At 38.8% G+C, this 17,932-nt stretch overlaps 2 protein-coding genes across 2 annotated transcripts; one reads left to right on the top strand and one right to left on the bottom strand.

The window, feature by feature from the left end:
• Positions 1-161: 161 nt before the first annotated feature.
• Positions 162-4,863, top strand: LOC136834862 (complex III assembly factor LYRM7). Its single transcript, XM_067097661.1, has 5 exons — positions 162-316; positions 2,123-2,195; positions 3,058-3,128; positions 3,981-4,062; positions 4,486-4,863. Exons 1-5 carry the CDS (start codon positions 293-295, stop codon positions 4,608-4,610), a joined length of 375 nt encoding a protein of 124 aa, XP_066953762.1. The 5' UTR covers positions 162-292; the 3' UTR covers positions 4,611-4,863.
• An 847-nt stretch (positions 4,864-5,710) lies between these two features.
• Positions 5,711-17,883, bottom strand: LOC136834861 (LMBR1 domain-containing protein 2 homolog). The gene is made up of 12 exons (XM_067097660.1): positions 17,776-17,883; positions 15,624-16,423; positions 14,905-15,164; positions 14,056-14,220; positions 13,109-13,319; positions 11,972-12,148; positions 11,278-11,455; positions 10,743-10,924; positions 9,997-10,236; positions 9,385-9,586; positions 8,911-9,007; positions 5,711-7,890 (listed from the first exon to the last, which is right to left on the bottom strand). Exons 2-12 carry the CDS (start codon positions 15,795-15,797, stop codon positions 7,644-7,646), a joined length of 2,133 nt encoding a protein of 710 aa, XP_066953761.1. The 5' UTR covers positions 15,798-16,423; positions 17,776-17,883; the 3' UTR covers positions 5,711-7,643.
• Between the last annotated feature and the right edge of the window lie 49 nt (positions 17,884-17,932).

The raw sequence follows: 17,932 nt of genomic DNA, 5'->3' as shown, positions 1-17,932 counted from the left end.
ATAAATAAATAATCATAGTATATATAACAGAAGGATTTATATAAGGTGCCATTGCAAGAGCAAAAACTATATTATGCAGTGTGGGATACCGTTGAACCAAACTGTTGCATTTGCAAGTAAATTAAGGAGCTGTTACAAAGGTAAGACAATTGTATTACTACTATTCTTCCCTTTGTAGTCTTCAGGTCTCCCCTTATTTGCCATCCAGTCTACTTACGTCCTAATTTTACTAATAATAACTAGGGCGAGTACCAACGCCGGGAATCCACGGGCACATCGATTAGCTGTTGAAATGAGCTTGGAACTACGCGGAAGGGTAATCATGAAATCTTAAATTGAAGAAAATTGTCTTGGAAAGCCGACTGTCTTTCTCGGCTAATTTCAACACGTCAAGTGGCTTAGCCAGTTTAAGCTTTAGTTACATAACCCTTTGGGTTATGAATTTTGACCAGTTTAATGACTCATATCCGTCAGAATGCAGAGTCAGGGGTCGCGACTTGTGGGTAGGGTATTTTCTAGGGAGGGCGTGACCCTCCCCCCCCCCTTCCACCCGCCTGTCTCAGGGCACGACATCAGAGGTTAGGTTAGGTTAAGGTAAATCTGCTTAAATCATATTCTCTCTGAAGTGCCTACCCTGGGTGAGTCATGACTTTGGAGGGTCCAGGGGGGGGCAAAGCCCCTTTGGCCAGGTAAGGGCATGACGTTTGAGGTTAGGTTAGGGAAAGGTAGGCCTGGTTAGGTTGTATGCCCTCTGAAATGCCTACTACAGTCAAGGGGTAGGCTAGGCCGGGCCACATGGTCCCTCCGTCTAAATTGTCTCCCTAGGATGCAAAGTCTTGCTTGCCCTACCTACTAGAGGGGCTCCCAGTGTCCCTAAGGACCCCCTCCTAACATGACGTAAGGCTGTCGTTAATTATAATGTGAAATATAGGCATTCATCTTAAGATTAGACAGGTCACTGCTTTAATTGCACAGATAAACTAAGTTTTTTTTTTTTTGTGCTATAAAGCTGATAAACTCAACAGGTCATGTAAAATCTTTAATTTCAAGCAGGAACTGCATTAAAGTGTAATACCATTTTGTATATTTATCAGACCACAAGAAAAAATAATATTGAGGACACCTTAGACGAGTTACCATGCCGCTTGCCGTAGCTTAATTGCACTGAAATTCTGCGGTAACCCATGAAACCCAGGCACTGATTGACTCGTTAGGGTAGTTCAGTTCTGTAACCAGGCCACTTAAGGCTTTGCAATGTCTATAAACCCAGGTCACTTGGCTTCGATGTTACCGTCAGCATAATCTAGGCACCAGCATATTTTATTACAGGTATGCAGTATTTTTCGTCACATGGGCATACAAGCCAGAGCTTTTTAAGTAGGAGTATCATTCAGCATGAGCTGGATCAGTTGTTGAACTTGGTAACTAGGTATTTACTTGGTATTTAACTGGTAGAGAGGAGGGTGGTGAGTCAGGGAATACCCCTAGCCTAGCTTCCGTCACTAGTCTACTCGCTTTCTCTTCAGCCGCAGGCCAGTGCAAATGGGCTTCCCTTGCCCGTCTACCAAGAGAGTGTTGAAAACTAGAATCAGTAGCCTGCTACCTTATTTGCTTCATTATTTGTCAGTATTTTGCACTTTTTTAGCCTTTTTTTTTTGCAGTGAAAAAAAAAAATGGTCAATACTTTTGCAAGGAGCGTGGGCAGCCTTATGGGTGCTTCATGCAGTTTTGTGTGGCTCCATCTGACTTGCAGCCAATTTAAAAGTAACACTATGTCAAGTTAGGTGGTAGAAACATGGAATGTACTTTTCTGGGAAACCTGTTTCTTCACTAAGAATTTATATCCACTGGTTATTTTTCTTTAGTGACCATAAAACAGGTGAATAATTAAGAGAATTAAGAGGTATTTATAGTTAACTGTTAAATGCATCGTATATATTATGAGTTTTATACAGTAATCATACATAATCTTTTAATGTTTGAAACTGAATTTATAAATGCAATTTTTGACTAATTTAAACTGAATTTATAAATGCAATTTTTGACTAATTTAAACAAGGCAAAAATGCTGTTTATAAGATAGACATTTTCAGTTATTTCTAACGATAATTATTGTTTGCAGGTGCTGTCATGCTTCAAACAGCTTCACCGAGCGCGTGCCGTTGCATTCCAAGGGGATGAAGCAGCACTGGCTGGTAATGTCGGCATTGTAATACTGTACATTGAATATTGACCTTTAGTATTACTATTCCATTGTTCTTATTGAGGAAAGATAGAATATGCAATTTAGGCCAGAAGGCCAAGCGCTGGGACTTATGAGGTCATTCAGCGCTGAAAGAATAATTGAGAGAAAGAGGTTTGAAAGGTGTAACAGGGGGAAAACCTTGCAGTTGCACTGTGAAACAATTGTTAGGAGAGGGTGGAAAGTAAGATGGAAGAAAGATATGAATGGAGGTACATTAAAAGAAATGAAAGGGGTTGCAGCTAGGGGCCGAAGGGACACTGCAAAGAACCTCAAGTAATCCTTACAGTGCACTGTGTGAGGTGCATTGACAGCACTACCCTCCTACGGGGTGTCCCTGATTGAAAGAAATTATTCTATATACATAAGTATTCTTACAGAAATTTCATTGGTGATAATTATTTTTATTTTACATTTTGTCTCATATTGGTACCCTACTGTAGTTTAAAAAGAGCATTCAAGAGGTTTGTGGGTGCTGTCAAGCTCTGAGGGTTTTGTTACTTGTGAGAAGGCCAGATCCCCAAATCATGTGGTAAATTTAGGGGCCACTGTATAGGAGTGTGCTGTAAAAATTGTACTGTCATGTGGAAAAATTGAGTAACACTGTAGATGTGTCTGTGCCGTATGCATTAAATGTTTTCTAGGCTTATGCAAATTGTAAATTTCTTGCGGGGGGAATAAGGGATGATTTTTGGCATGTATTAATTTATCAGATAAAATTCAGTTAACGAACATCATCTACCTATTTTTCCATTTTATTGTAGATTAAGGTATGATTAAGAAACAGACTAAAAATGAATAAAATTCTTTTTCAGCTGCACGACTGAAAATAAACAGTGAATTCGTCAAGAACAAGGGCGTTACGGATGCTGAAGCTGTTGAAGAGGTAAGTTTCATGAAAACTGAAGTAAAAGTTACACATCCTTAGTCATATTTTGATAATTTAAAAGAACTCTTGTAGTGTTGGCCACCCATGCCTCTAGTTATATGTCCCCCGTAAACTTTTGGCTTGAAGCTGACCCAGTTTTTTCTCAGGTATTCTAACTTGTATCATTATCGTTTTGTTTTAGTTTTTCAGTACTTTATTCCTAGTACCTTGATTGCGTAATGATAATCAAAACCAGTTTGTTTATAAATTATGGATGAAAGAATTCAGTTGACACCAAGTCTGAATGAATTGTGACGTTCAGGCTACAGACCGGAGCTCCGAGGCACTTTCAGCCATTCAGTGCTCATGATAGAGAAAAGGGGCTGGAGTGGCTGGACTACAATAATGAGACCCAGAGAATAAATGAGATAGAGAGCAAGGATCCAAAAGTGAAACCAGGAGGAAATTCTCCACAGTTTCACTAAGAAGTAATAGTAATGAGAGGCTGGACATTGAGAATACGATGGTTGAAAAGAGAAATGATTACATATTTATAGTAATTCCAGAAGACCTGATTTTCGGAATTGTGAATGTGAAAAAATGGAGAGTAAATGAATGACTGGAATAAACGTCGAGTAAGTATGTCGGGAAAGAAAATATGTTTAACCTGAAAATAGGGTAATGGTTATGAAAAAAGTGTAGATATATTCTCACTCCAACTCTGAAAATTTTATATATAAATTTTACTCTGTACATTCACATTTCTTGCCACACATATTGAACACTACATAGTTTTCTTTTCACTGTCATTTTAGTCAAATGTTCTTTGAAATTAGTCAAACTCTTGTAACATTTGACATCCTATTCCAGCTTATCAAGTATGGCAGACAAGTAGAGCAAGTGCTGCGGAAACACGTGCTTCAGGCAGTACAGACAGATGTCAGCAGTTACAGTAAGTTTTCACAGTTTTCATTCCTACACAAATACAAACCTTTGTTCTGTACATAGAAGCTAAATCCCATGTAAAGAACCTCAGGTGTGTATGTTGAGAAAAATACAAATTGCTTTAAAAATTTGCTATTTGTTCCTACACGAATAGAAACCTTTGTTCTTTACATAGGATTTAGCTTCATTGTAGACAACTTCAGGTTTGTATGTTAGGAGAAATACAAATTGCCGTAACAATTTTGATATTTTTTCTTGTTTGCCATTTTTAAAAATGATCCCAATAACTGTAGTGGAAACTAGCTCTTGACTAACCAACAATAGGAAGATGTCTTCATCTTTCTCATAAGAGCTCATCAGATCACATTTTACTAATGATGTAAATGAGACTTGTGAATGAACTTTGCTAAAATTCTTTTATTTATAACAGGAGCACAAATAAGGGAAGACATAACCATGCTAGATAACATCCCTTTCCAAGACATGCCGTCGCATATGATCGGACCTTTCAGAAGAAGAAAGAAGTGTGGTGACCCAGAGAGCAAGGGAGGTTAGTTTTTGCCAGTGCTGACATCGTAAGTCTTTTGTAAATATGCTCAGGAAGTTAGCAAGGAAACTATTTTAATAAAATTGTCTGATTATTGTGCAGTACACAGTAACCCTCTCATGTTTTACTGTTAAGTGAACAGTCCCTGTTACTTTGATATGGAGGGAATAAGAATCACACAGAAAGCATATGGAATTTATTTCCACTGTGAATATATTTCTTCACTACAATATTGAAGAATAAAACTATTTAGTGGCTGAAGTGATCCCTTACTTAATACCCTGTACATGTCTTGAGGCTAATGGCTAACTTGAATCCTACTAATCTATGGGCTCTTACGGTTTATTGTCTACAGTGATCTGCACAACATTCAGTTGGCACTATTAGAAGTTCTTTGCAGTGGCCCTTTGTAGAAATTCCTTACTCTTATATTTAGAATGTTCCATTTGGTCTCTTCCCACTTAGTCGTCTAACTTCTTTACCCCATCTTACTCATCACCCCTTGAGAACAAATTATTTGGCCCAGCCTCATGAGACTCTAAAATTGCAACTCACAGATCTGTTTCAACCACCTTATTATAATAGATCTATGGCACTGTCTGTCGGGTAATTCTCTCCACGTGTCGTGTTCAGGTCTTAGGATTTGTCCCTTGGAGGCTGTTTGACATGGCGCTAAATCTTGAAACTTTCTGAGATTCACAACAATTCAACAGGTACCTGTATATGTTGCAGTTCTTCGTTTCTTCCTTACAATAATTTATTCTTTAAGATACAGACAAGGTTGACAATACAATAGTATACCTTTTTTGTGTGCACTCATTTTCTAAGGAGGATTTGCATGGGATACTGTACTTTTTTACCCGACTGTGAGAGATAAAGAACACAAACTAGTGTTTCTCATGGGTACGACACTGATAAACTTAAGGAAGAACATAACTTGTTTTCACAATGTTTGGTTAACAAACAACTTTTGACATTCTGTTTTAAAAACACAACAATTTGAGAACAGAAGTCCTGGCAGCTCCTCCAGCACAGGTAAATTTAAAACTATTGTAAGGTTTGCTGTATAGTATACAACTGTTTTCAAGCATACAAATAAAAAGCTTCGAGGAATTAATAAATTATATTTGCAATCAAAAAGTAAGTACTATACTACTTCAGACATATACATAACACTGAACTTATTCATTAATATCACTGGTTTCTTCAAAGAAAAAAGGCAGGAGAGATATGAATTGCTGTGTATTAATCTTCACACAAGGTACTGAATGCAGTTTCATGTGGCTGACACGTCAGTTTAACTGAAAACTGAAAGGCTTTCTGCCTCCTGAATGATAAAACTTGAAAATTTAACTATTAATGTGACTATTTAATACAGCTACATTCAGCACTACTTACTAAAAAGGATACCTAATGGCTTGTCCACACTATCAGTCATACTTTACGTCTCCTCACGTTCTTGTTGGAAAGATGCAAGGGAACAAAACTTGTGCAATGAGAAACACGTAAGCTCTTTAGGTTTCATTACTGTATACACTGTAAATAACCATATCGGCATCTTGCTGGAGTTTCAAAAATCATTACCTTTTATAGATTTGTCATGCTGATTATCCTATACTCGCTTAAATAAGCAAAACATCAGTTACACTGTGTCCCTACATCAGTTACAATGTATCCACATATTCAGAGAATTCATTGCATCGCTGCAGTACAAACGAAATATTGCTAAGCTATGTACAGTAGGCTCATTTCTTTCAAGTTTAGCTCTTGTTTTCTGCAAATTACCACGAACATTTCAATTATATTGCACCCTTGTTCCACCAGCTCTCTCAACTGAACATCTCTGCGTACATAAACCAGTGGCCAGCCCTATGAGAGACAAGTAATTTAACTTGGGTGGATTGGTCAAACTATCTAGCAATAACAATACTGTAATACTAACCAGTAAGAAAATAATTAAGTAATTCAGGAAAATTCATAGCATTACCAATTTGCTTATGGTTAGAATGCAGTACCTCCTCGACTTAACAGATGCTTCAGGAGACCACCACCTGATAAGTGGCAAGATCTGGTATGGGGACAAAAGCACTAAAATGTAACCTATATTCAAACATTCAAGTTATTTCACAGTTGACAGTAATTTCTTCAAGTTCAAGCTAGGCTACACTGTATATTACATCTACCAGTCAATTGAAGAGATTCATCTGGAAAATTAATCGCTGTCTAAAAGGTAGTTTTAAAAAAATATATCAAAAGTACTGCTGTTTTGACAAATGCTATGTCATCTTCTGGATTCTTTTGAATTTCAATGTGTACTTTGCAAACTCAAAGCAAGAAATGTGTCAAAAATAAACCTTTTATAAATACACCCTTACTTGTAAAGGATATCTTAAGCTATCTATCTAGTTCTGCATTCTGACAAGCTCATGAAGTCAATGACATTTTTGACTGCATTCTGACAAGCTCATGAAGTCAGTGACATTTTTTATGTCACAAACTGCCGACAAAAAAAAAAAAAAAAAAGTTTTGACAGCTATCTGTAAAAACCTCAAAAAAAAAAAAAAAAAAAAAAATTGCCATTATTGTCACAAACGATGAGAATCACTCACAAGTCTCATGTCAGCAAACGTATTCCAGCCAGACAGTAGAGAAGTACAACAGCAGTCTAAAACTATTTAAATACTGAACCACCTCTATAACTTGGGCGCAACAGCAGACAAGGTTTGAACACATTAAAGTCTGTACTCAGGAATGATAGGTCAAGCAATAACGACACCTACAACGTAAGACATGTCTTATAATGCTGACAAGCCCCTAATGGTCTTTCTCTGTTAGTAATTGTATGGTTAATGTTTTAGGAGAGGCAAATAATCCAAAGAGTGAGATTGCATGTATACAAATACAAAACAGGTGTTGAAACTGAATAACTCTGGTGCAAAGGGCTTGGGGTTTTCAGTCTTATTCTATGGCACAGTCATGTACATAAGGCTATCAAGGAATGATCTTGTTCACTACTATCCGTGAAGTCATTCGAGGACGACTTAGATGTCGTCAAAGAGTCCTTTGTCTGGCTTGTGGGATCGAACTCGCGAATACTGCATCCTTCCAGGCATGTGATTCCCCTGGGTAGCGTCAGTTTCGTTTTCCATGGTTAAGGACGAAGTTGTCGTGTGAGACGAATAATCGGCGATGCTGTCGGTTCCACCGAGGAGCTCCAACTGGGCAGACTCGGAGGAATCGTCTCGCTTCAATGGACGAACCAATTCTTCTGCTCTCTGTCTTGCAGATCTGAAACCACACGTCATTTGGAACAGCAATGCTACGGTGATACGGTTTCAAATAAATAACAGTGCGTCAAGTTCATTTTTAATTCAATTGATTTACATCATGGTGTATTGGTTTATAAACAAGTTCCTGGACAACACTATAAAGTCTACATTCACTTCAACATACATTCAACTCTAATACTAATTCCCACTGGAACATACTCTGAGTTCTATGCAGCAAAAAGTGAAACCATTTTTTAAAGATACAGTATATCAATCCTGTACATCTCAAATATATCATTCACAAATATCATCAGGTATAACATGAAATCATAAAAGCAACATAATAAAATAAGCAGATAACTACAACAAATTTTCTATGGCAGACAGAGAAAGAAAATCATACAAGTAAACACAACCTAAATATTCTCCTTAATCCACAACTAACAGAAAGTCAAACGTGTATAACCACTGACATGAGACCTCAAGATATATCCAATACTTAGCACATATGCACTTAGAGAACATTCTTGGTCGCCATCATTATTTGATTATATAATGCATTACTAGCAAAATCATCATCAATTACCCTCTCCATAGCGCACAAAGGATGCGTGCAGCCCTAATGAACTTGTGCAAGACAGCTTTGTACCTTCGAAGAGGTACACTATTCCTGGCCACAAACAAAAGAAACTAATTATGTTACACAATGCCTACCTTGTCCCTTACTTGACTAAATACTCTTCAACAAAGCAGGGGAGCTGTGCTCGAGCCAGGGATGTTTTACAAAAGTTTCTTATCTCTTGACTAAATACACTTCTACAAGGCAATGGTGCTATGCTCTAGCAAGGGAGGTTTTCAGGTTGCACACCTTCAACTCCATGTCAAGCCAATTAACATTCAACTACTAGGACTGATTCACATGACTTTTCACACTCAGAAGGCACAAGTAAATGTAAAAATTTTTTGGCTCCATAGAGCTGACAGTATCGTTAGTGACAAACCATCATTGGTTCAAAGTATTTTAGACATTCGAACTGACCTGTACATGCTAGCAGATGATTCTCCTCCACCAAATCGTTCGGTGAAGTCTCTTCTACGAGCAGCGTTATCTTCCATTCTCTGGCGGCGACGGGATTCTGCAAGAGATCAGGGAATTAAGTTAACTTCGAGAGAATCTAGATTTGAAATTTCCTCTTTTGCTGTCATCTCTATGCTGGTCACCATAACAGCCAATTTTGAATATCTAATGACTAACCAGTACTTCTAATTAGATTCAAATTTAACTAGACACCTGCGACAACCAAGTTTTTTAGCTACTTTAATGACATGTGAGTACAATAACTGCTTCATGACTCTTTGTGAAACTGAAAAGGTTCAGGGTATACGTACATGACACACATCATTCAAATACTTGGTACAACATCAAGTTTCCGTAATTAACCTGCAACCCAGGTGAAAGGTGACGGCATTTTACTCTGTGTTCAGTACTCACATACATAAACTGATCTCTTACCTCTGCTAATAAGTGTTTTGCCCTCTTCAATCAGATCTGTAGTGAGGTCGTCATCACACATGAACTGCTGGAAGCCGAGGGCAGACAAGAGTCTTGAACCCAGACTGTAGTATGTTGCCAAACAAAGGGCTACAATCATCATTGGGAAGTAGATGTTGAAGCCATCACTGATGATTCTAATCACATCCATGTGTCCCATGATCTGAAACAGTGAATGAAAAACTATTGCAGCATCCTTTCAGGGCATTTCAACCTTGACAATTCACAAAGCTGTAATTGAGAGAGGTCTACTTGGCGTCTATAGTATAAATTAGGGTACATGTGTAAATACAATAAATACAGCCCGGACGTACACAGAAACCTGAAAGATAAATCAAAAAGCAAATAATATACACCGATAAAATAAAAAGTCGTGCAGACCAGGAACAATCCCAACGTGAATTTCTGTTTGTTCATCTACAGTCGCTCCTTAAATTTTCATTTTCAACGTGAATTACTTCTGCATATACTTCCTCAAGCTGCAGAACACGGCAAATAACCAAATCACAGGCTCATTCATCAACATCACAAAGTAAAATCTGATAACGAAATGTGTAAACAAACGCTACTTACTTGTGTGTAATGGGTTTCTTCAGTGTGTTCCTGGATGACATGAGAATCCATGTGGATGAGGGAGAGGAAATTGAGGCACATGGGTGGGGTGAGACGGCAGAGCATCATTCCTGAGAAGATCAAGGAATACTCGTCTGTCTGGTGGTATGGCGCTAGGTAATACAGGTTCAACACGCGAACCTTGAACAAGGTGGAATACGCACACAGCGCAATGTATGCCATGGACAAAGATGAGATAATCTGTACAGAAAACAAAAAAGATTTTACTAATTTACTGAAATGCGACTGTGATGTAAGTAAATAAACTTCACAGGACAAAATCAGCAATGATAAGTTGAAATTCAGTAAAATATCATACAGAAAATGCAATTTATTTAAAGCATAGGCAGCACCTCAACTTAATGAACACTTTGGGTGGTCAGGCCTTTTTGATAAGCAACAAAGACCATACATTATAGACTGCACTTGAATATTCTACGGATATCTTACAGCTAACAGCAATTTCCCGTAGTTCCTATCCTAAACAAACCTGTACTTGACACTTATTATTCAATTTTAAGAGACATATCTATAAATTTATGATGTGCAAAACAGCGGCATGGGGAAAGTTAATCATAACATGGTAGCTGATAAGTACATTTTAACTACCTAATTTGAAGACAAACATTTAAATCAACTTATAAACACATTAGAAATGGATTGTATCAGACGCAATAAGAAGGATTTCCTAAATAAACCAAACCTACCTCTATAGTAAAGTAGTCATAATTTGCCTTTGCAAGATTGACAAACACTGCAAAGAGAGATAAGGTGGGCGATGTGCTGAAAAACGTGAGTTCCGACCACACAACCACTACCGAAACAAGGGCGCTTACGACAGCGAGGGCCCTCAACAGATATCCACGGACTCTGCATCGCCACAGCCACTCTGAAATAAATATGGTAGTTAGTTTGGCATGGAATTTCCACTTGCATAACCTTGATCCCCAAAGGCATTACTTAAGGTTCTTCGCAAAGTCCCTTCAGCCCCTAGCAACAAACCCTGTCATTCCTTGTACAGTACTGTACTTCTGTTCATATTCTCTTTCTTCCATCTTACTTTCCACCCTCTCCTAACAACTGTTTCGACATTATCCTCAGCACTGAATGATCTTACTGGTACACGCACTTGGCCTCTGGCCTAAATTTTATATTCCAATTCCTATAAATCCTTGGTGAAAGTTCTGACAGCTCGGCTTTACAAAACAAATACTGTATATGCACTGACAATACTATACTCACCAATGGTTGGGGTGTAGATGTAGGATATTATATAGTGTCTATGAGGGGGCGTTGATGGCTTGAAGGATTTTTCGTGTGAAACCGAGTTCCGGTGAGTGTCTTCAAGGTCTACAATTTTGCTGACCAACAATCCCCACTGGGTTTCAACACGGCGGTGGTTCTGCAGAGCCTTGATAAGCTGTGAAAAATAGTCATAAAAGGTTTGCTGTTACTGCAGTTTGGATGTTTAGTTAGCTAAAAGGAAAAAAATTCAAATTGGGTTGCAACAAGCAGACTAAATCGTATTAAACACTACATTTAAAGATAGTCGCTGATTTGTGACCAGAGTACATTTCCGACGACTTTGTAAGCTGGTGAACTGCACATATGTACAGTACTGTAAAAGTTCATTTCTCTTGCACACTGTATTTACAAACCTAATTTATCACACATCAATCTCAAAACTGGATAACAAAATGAAATCAGGAAAAGTGAAAAACTGTAAAATTTTATAAAAAAAAAAAAAGGAAATACTTTAAAGATAAGTGTTTAAGGATATCCTCAAGCAAGGCAACTCAGAGAACAAAACTGGGACACCATAGTATAAATGCTGTGGAACAGCCCTAGATCTTAGACCATTGTTCCTATAGCCATACCTGGCATGAATTCTGTGCTCCAAGGTACCCAAAAACACAGCGCTTCAAACTCATCTAACCTGTTTGTGTAGCCTGACAAGAGCTTTTTCTGAGGGCACATCAGCATGGGGTGAATCTGGGGCCAGGTGGCGACGAGCTTTGTCCAGTAATTCCGTTGGAACTTTACTCTCGATGATGTCCATGTGTGTACGTAGTGGATGGCCCAGGCCGATGCTGCCTCCCAGTGCTTGCATGCTCTACAGAAAAAAAACATTGTTCCAGTAATGAACAATAGAATAGAACAAAACATAGAATTTAGGCTAAAGGCCAAGCGCTGGGACCTATGAGGTCATTCAGCGCTGGAGGGGAAATTGATAGTGAGATGGTTTTAAAGGTGCAACAGGGGGAAAACTTTGCAGTTGCACTATGAAACACTTTTCAGGGGAGGGTGGAAAGTAATGGAAGAGAGAAAATAGGAATGGAGGTAAAGTAAAAGGAATGAAAGGTTTCAGCTAGGGGCCGAAGGGATGCTGCAAAGACCCTTAAGTAATGCCTACAGTGCACCATGTGAGGTGCACTAACAACAACACACCCCTACAGGGTCCAATACTAGAGAAGAAACATCCAGTATTCACTTTGAATTCAGCCCAAGAGCACACATCTGCAAACCTTACTGAGATAAGCAAACTCTACAGAATTTCACATGAATCTTTGTTATTGTGTGTCTGCAATGGGGCTTGTAACTATTAAAGTCTACATAATAGCAATGGTGTAAGAGATTCTAGAGAAAAGGATAATACTGATGACATTTCTTCCTTTACATTACTGCTTCTGTTTGCCATAATAAGTAAAACAGTTAAGCTGGAGGTATTTTATGGCTTTATAGATTTCTTACTTTATACTGGAAGTAATGGGCAATAAATTATACAGCTGCTTTATGCTACTCCCTACATTTAATGTAATTTGACTTCCTATTCCTTCAGCCTGTTTCCATATTCCATCTGCATTATTTATTAGTTTCACTGAAAACCACTGCGATAGGTAAGTGCATCCACAGAACCGATTTATGCAACTGGACCCCACTTAAAATTCAGACATTAAATATGGACAACTTTGCTAACCTGTATCATTTGTTAAAGGTTACGGTAAAGTGCAGCGCAATAGAACTTCAGTGAGCTTGAAAGTACAGTACAGTGTTTTCAGCATCCATACTTTACCTGAAGGAGGTCACTGACATGCTCATTTGCCTCCGCACGTTCCTGAGACAGTTTGGCAGCACGGAAATAAGCATGATGAAGAGTGTGGAGAGTCGAAGCAGAGTACCAGAGGGACCGAGGCACTTCCACTAAACCGTAGCCTAGTAGAAGTACGAGCCAGAACAGCCCCCAGGTATTAGAAGCAGAGGCTGCGATTGCACGTAGCTTGGAGCTGTAATAAAAATTACCGTGTCATGTTCTTCCTTAAATTTTCTTTGTTGCTTGATACTATGGTCTTGAAATTTTTAAATCATCTAACCACACCAATGAGCAAAATTCTTACTCCACACATTACAATCTATCAAAACTTAGTGCCTGGATAAACTGAAATTTCTGAAGGCAAGCAAAGTTTCTTAATTAGATTCCTGTCCAATACAAATTCATGACTCCCTGACAATCAAATGAGGGAGTTCTAATACTGGAAATCAAAGGTGACAAGCAATGGTTACGATGGACGAAAACTACAGTTTTTTTTTAAGGCAATTGCTGCTTACATGATTCTCTTCTCTTCTCCAATACTTAAGTTAAATGTAATCTGGAAGACCAAACCGAAGTTCCTACATATCCTATATATGGGGTTTACGGAATTATTCTCATTAATAAACAGTTTAACCACCAAGCAGACATTCTCGACATTCACTGGGCTGCCCCAGACATATGTTTGTAATAGACCGTACTAGGTCTCATTTAAAACATTGCAACGTCTTAAAAATTCAGCGTCCAGATAAAATGTGTCCAAATTTGCCCAAGAGGAAAACTGAGAACATGTATTCATATTCAACAAAACTCAAAGACTAAAAAATTGTTGACTGAAATCCGATGCAAAATTTTTTCTGAGGCATTACCCACATAAAATCGACTATGATCTTATAGTTACAACTCCAAACTTTTATAGAATTCAATCTCACCCATCAAGTCCAAGATCTGTAAGGGCAATGTAGAGAAGAAGAATTCCCACTATCAGTAGGTACGAGCCATAATAAATGGCGTTGTCTATCAGTGCAGAACGTAACTTTGTTCCGAAGGTGAAGTCTCCGGCCTTTGTGTAGGACTGCATCAAGGGCAAAATGATCCTGGGGTGTAAGAGGAGTCAAACGATATTAAATGATTAAAATCTGGTCGAGCAATTCATATTAAAAGACAATCTCTCAGCATCAAATTGCCTAACAAAAATTGTGCCTAATATGTTAGTATTTTATCCTTGAAAAGGATTTCTCAGGATTTTAATTCTCAGTATAATAGTGAACAAATATACATTTTAAATTACAACTAAGAATTCCTCTGAAGTATTTTGATTATTTAAATACATTTAAGCCCAAAATGGAATGTATTTCATTCCATTCAGAACATGGGAAAGCACAAGACAGCTACAGAGCTACCAATGCACAGTGAAGATGAACAATAATAAACAGACACCACCCTACTTACAACTGAGTTACATTCCAGACGGACGTTAGTACGTTGGTTACTGTACTCTTCATGTCTATTCAAGTACAGTATGATACAAAATCAATACAGTACTGTATGTTTTTTCATCTTTAACACACTACATTGTACATACAGCACTGTATATACAAAATAGGTACACAAAACAAAATTTAAACTTACAGGCGGCATAGGGGAGAGCTCTGAACACATTTTAAAACTGCACTCCCATTTGTTTGTATCTCTGAATGTTTGTAAGTTGAATGTTTGTAAGTTGAATGTTTGTAAGTGGGGTGGTGCCTGTACACCGAATACAAACACAATAAACAAACCAGGTGAGAAATTGTGACGTCCAGTACACGACTCTCCAAAAAATCGGGAAAACTCCGTCGGGCACGAGACTCCACGGCTCATGGCACTCCTGTTGAATGGGCACAGGCCCTGGCGTGACAGTGACTGTGATATTTACATCGTACGTAGTAGGAAGAATTCCTGTTTGGTTGGTTTCGTTAACTGCTGCCTCTGTTACCAAAGGCTGCGATGATTGTAACTGGGACTCTAATATTTTCTCCCTACAGTTCCCATAGATGGTCTGTTTTAAGGAAAAAATAATTCTAAATAGAAAATAATACTCAATATAATTACATAAATCTCTAAACTGCATAAAAATACCAGCTGTAGGATTATCTCATACTGACAAGGTTTACATACAAGAGTTAATAAGAATTCTTCTGGTTGACTAATATCCATAAAGAACAGTGTTTTCTATTTTCCAATTCCTAAATGGTTTCAATGGCTCTTTATGTAACAATCATAAACATTCCTTTTTATAATGGCACTAACAAATTATAAGCTACTGATAATACAAAACTATTGCAATTAGTAAAGAAAATATAATACTGGTTATGCAATGCAAAACAACATGAAACCTGTTTCAGCAACTGAAAGTCAGAATTCTCCACTGAGTAATGGAATACTGTATACTGTACTATAAAATCAACAATTTCATGAGTCACAATAATAAAATGATAGTAAAACACCAGATACTTACATTAGAAACATCAAGTGGAAGAATGAATACTATAAGCATGGAGAAGTACCATGCTATTAGCACAGACACGGTAACCACCAAGTGGTGCCTGTACCAGTTTCCGTAGCGGAAGAGGACAGTCGCAGCGACTAAAAAAGTCACCAGCACTTCGGCAACCAACGGTCCAACACCCATGTTGAAAAAGTGCTCCTCTCGCTGACTAAACCTATGTGACTTCAAGTGACAATTGAATACGTCAAAATCTTCCTGTTGATTGTTACAGCTTTAACTTATTTATTTTCAAATAACATTCACTCAAGTTACTGCAATTAAAAACTATAAACGTGAACTAAAACTCTTCCTTCTTGATTGCAATTGCAATTACAGAATCTCCATAGTGGAATGGCAAGTGGGGGGTGCCAGTGTCAATATGCACAATCACTTCAGGCTACTTAAATTAAAACGTAATTCCATGAATCCTAAGATGTGCAGGCAGCTAATGCCAACATAAGGACGAGGTGCAGAAACGCGAAAACGTGAGCTATCAGAACATGTGAGCGGAACCGCGGCCAGATCCCTGCGATTCCTGCAGCTGCTGTTCTTGTTGCTGTTTCACTTTCTCTTGTGCAGCTTTTTGCATGGTCTCCAGTTTCTCTAATGTGACGGATTTCAGCGGCATCAACTTGGGCCGGCAGAGCGCCAGATTGCCGAAATCCTCTTGGTAGAGCAGACCCTTACGTGGCAGGACTTCCTTCAGCACCACAGCAGATCCTGATCCTTCCTTCATCCTCGACGGAAATGAAGCATCGAATGCTTCAGCGCTGAAAAGAACATATGAGGCATCACTTCTCTGCCTGCAAAGTGGGGCGAAGCACATTTGCTGATAGGCAATTTGACATTATTATCTGCGGTATGATATTATTTATAAGATAAACCCCTATTCTTATAGAACAAGCCCCCAGGGGCCACTGACCTGAGGTTCAAGCTTCCAAAGAATATGGTGTTCATTTGATACAGTAGCACCTCTGCTTAACTGAAGCTTTGGGGGTCTGGTTTTCTAATAAGTAACAAAGGCCTTTTTGATAAGTAACAAAATTCTGTTAAGTGACAAAAAACCTATATTATAACCTGCACTATAATACTTTCTGGATACCTTACAGCTAACTGCAATTCCACACAGTTCCTAACCTAAGCTAACCTTCGCTTTACCCTCTAAATTCAATTTTAAAGATTTAATTATACATATAGGCTAGTACGTCGAAAGCTATGAGGGCTAGAGGCCATTCATTCAAGTACCAGGCAAATATGCCTCCAAGAATCTGTGTAGAACGCCCATGAGATTACTTCAAATTGTACACTAGCCTATCAATCCTAGGCTAATTCATAACCCACCCTAGAGGATATCCTACAGGCTAGTTCGTAGGTTGCTGGGAATACTTCCCCTCAACGAATTTGTGTAGAGGACTCATGTGATTACTTAGACTTGTAAAACTATTCTATCAACCATAACCTTAATCCTATTCGTATCCAATCCTAGGGATGAGCCTACATAGGCTAGTAGGCCATGGGAGTGTTTCTCTTCCAAATATTTGTGTACAAGACTCATGTGATTACTTAGGATTGTACGCTAGTCTATCCATCCTAACCTTAATCCTGATTCGTACCCCCTCCTAGGGATAATCCTACACACGCTAGTACAGGCTAGGTCGTATGAACTTAGCATAGTCGAAGCATCCTTCATTTATGCATCCTGCACACCTCGCGTTAATTTAGGATGAACTGGGCATCCTAGAGCCTGATAATTCCTCAACATCCTTCAAGAAGGAGCGAAGGATTCGGCTAATTTGCCAACCCATCCTAGATGCCCTACATACGTTAGCATGGGTCGTAGGGACTCCGCATACCCCCGGCATTCCTCATACATTCGTCCTGCATACCTCACATTAATTTAGCACGACCTGCGCATCCTGAAGCCTAATTAATCCTAAACATCCTACGGGAAGGCTTCGGTAATCTCCCGCAGGCCACCGTGAGAATGACCTGACCTATCCCCTATATTTAGAAAGGTCCTCCTGCCGCGGGTCCCTCATTTGACCCGAAATGACGTCACATTTGAGTCCGCGCGACATTTCCCAATGACCTGGAGGGCAGTTACTGAAATATGGAGCCTTACCGAGGAGTGACAACGACCTGGAAATGACCTGCACGTTATGTTATGCGTCGTAATGACAGGTCACAGCTGTGTACGTCCATCGGGGGCCACGGGTTGATCAATAATGACGTCATCAGCGGAGTGCCAGACGTCGCGATGTCATCGCAAAATCTATAGC

The sequence above is a fragment of the Macrobrachium rosenbergii genome, chromosome 54 (assembly GCF_040412425.1).
Source record: "Macrobrachium rosenbergii isolate ZJJX-2024 chromosome 54, ASM4041242v1, whole genome shotgun sequence".
Taxonomy (NCBI): Eukaryota; Metazoa; Arthropoda; class Malacostraca; order Decapoda; family Palaemonidae; genus Macrobrachium; species Macrobrachium rosenbergii.
Note: the sequence above shows the minus strand (reverse complement) of the source record. Positions and strands in the feature narration are given on the sequence as shown.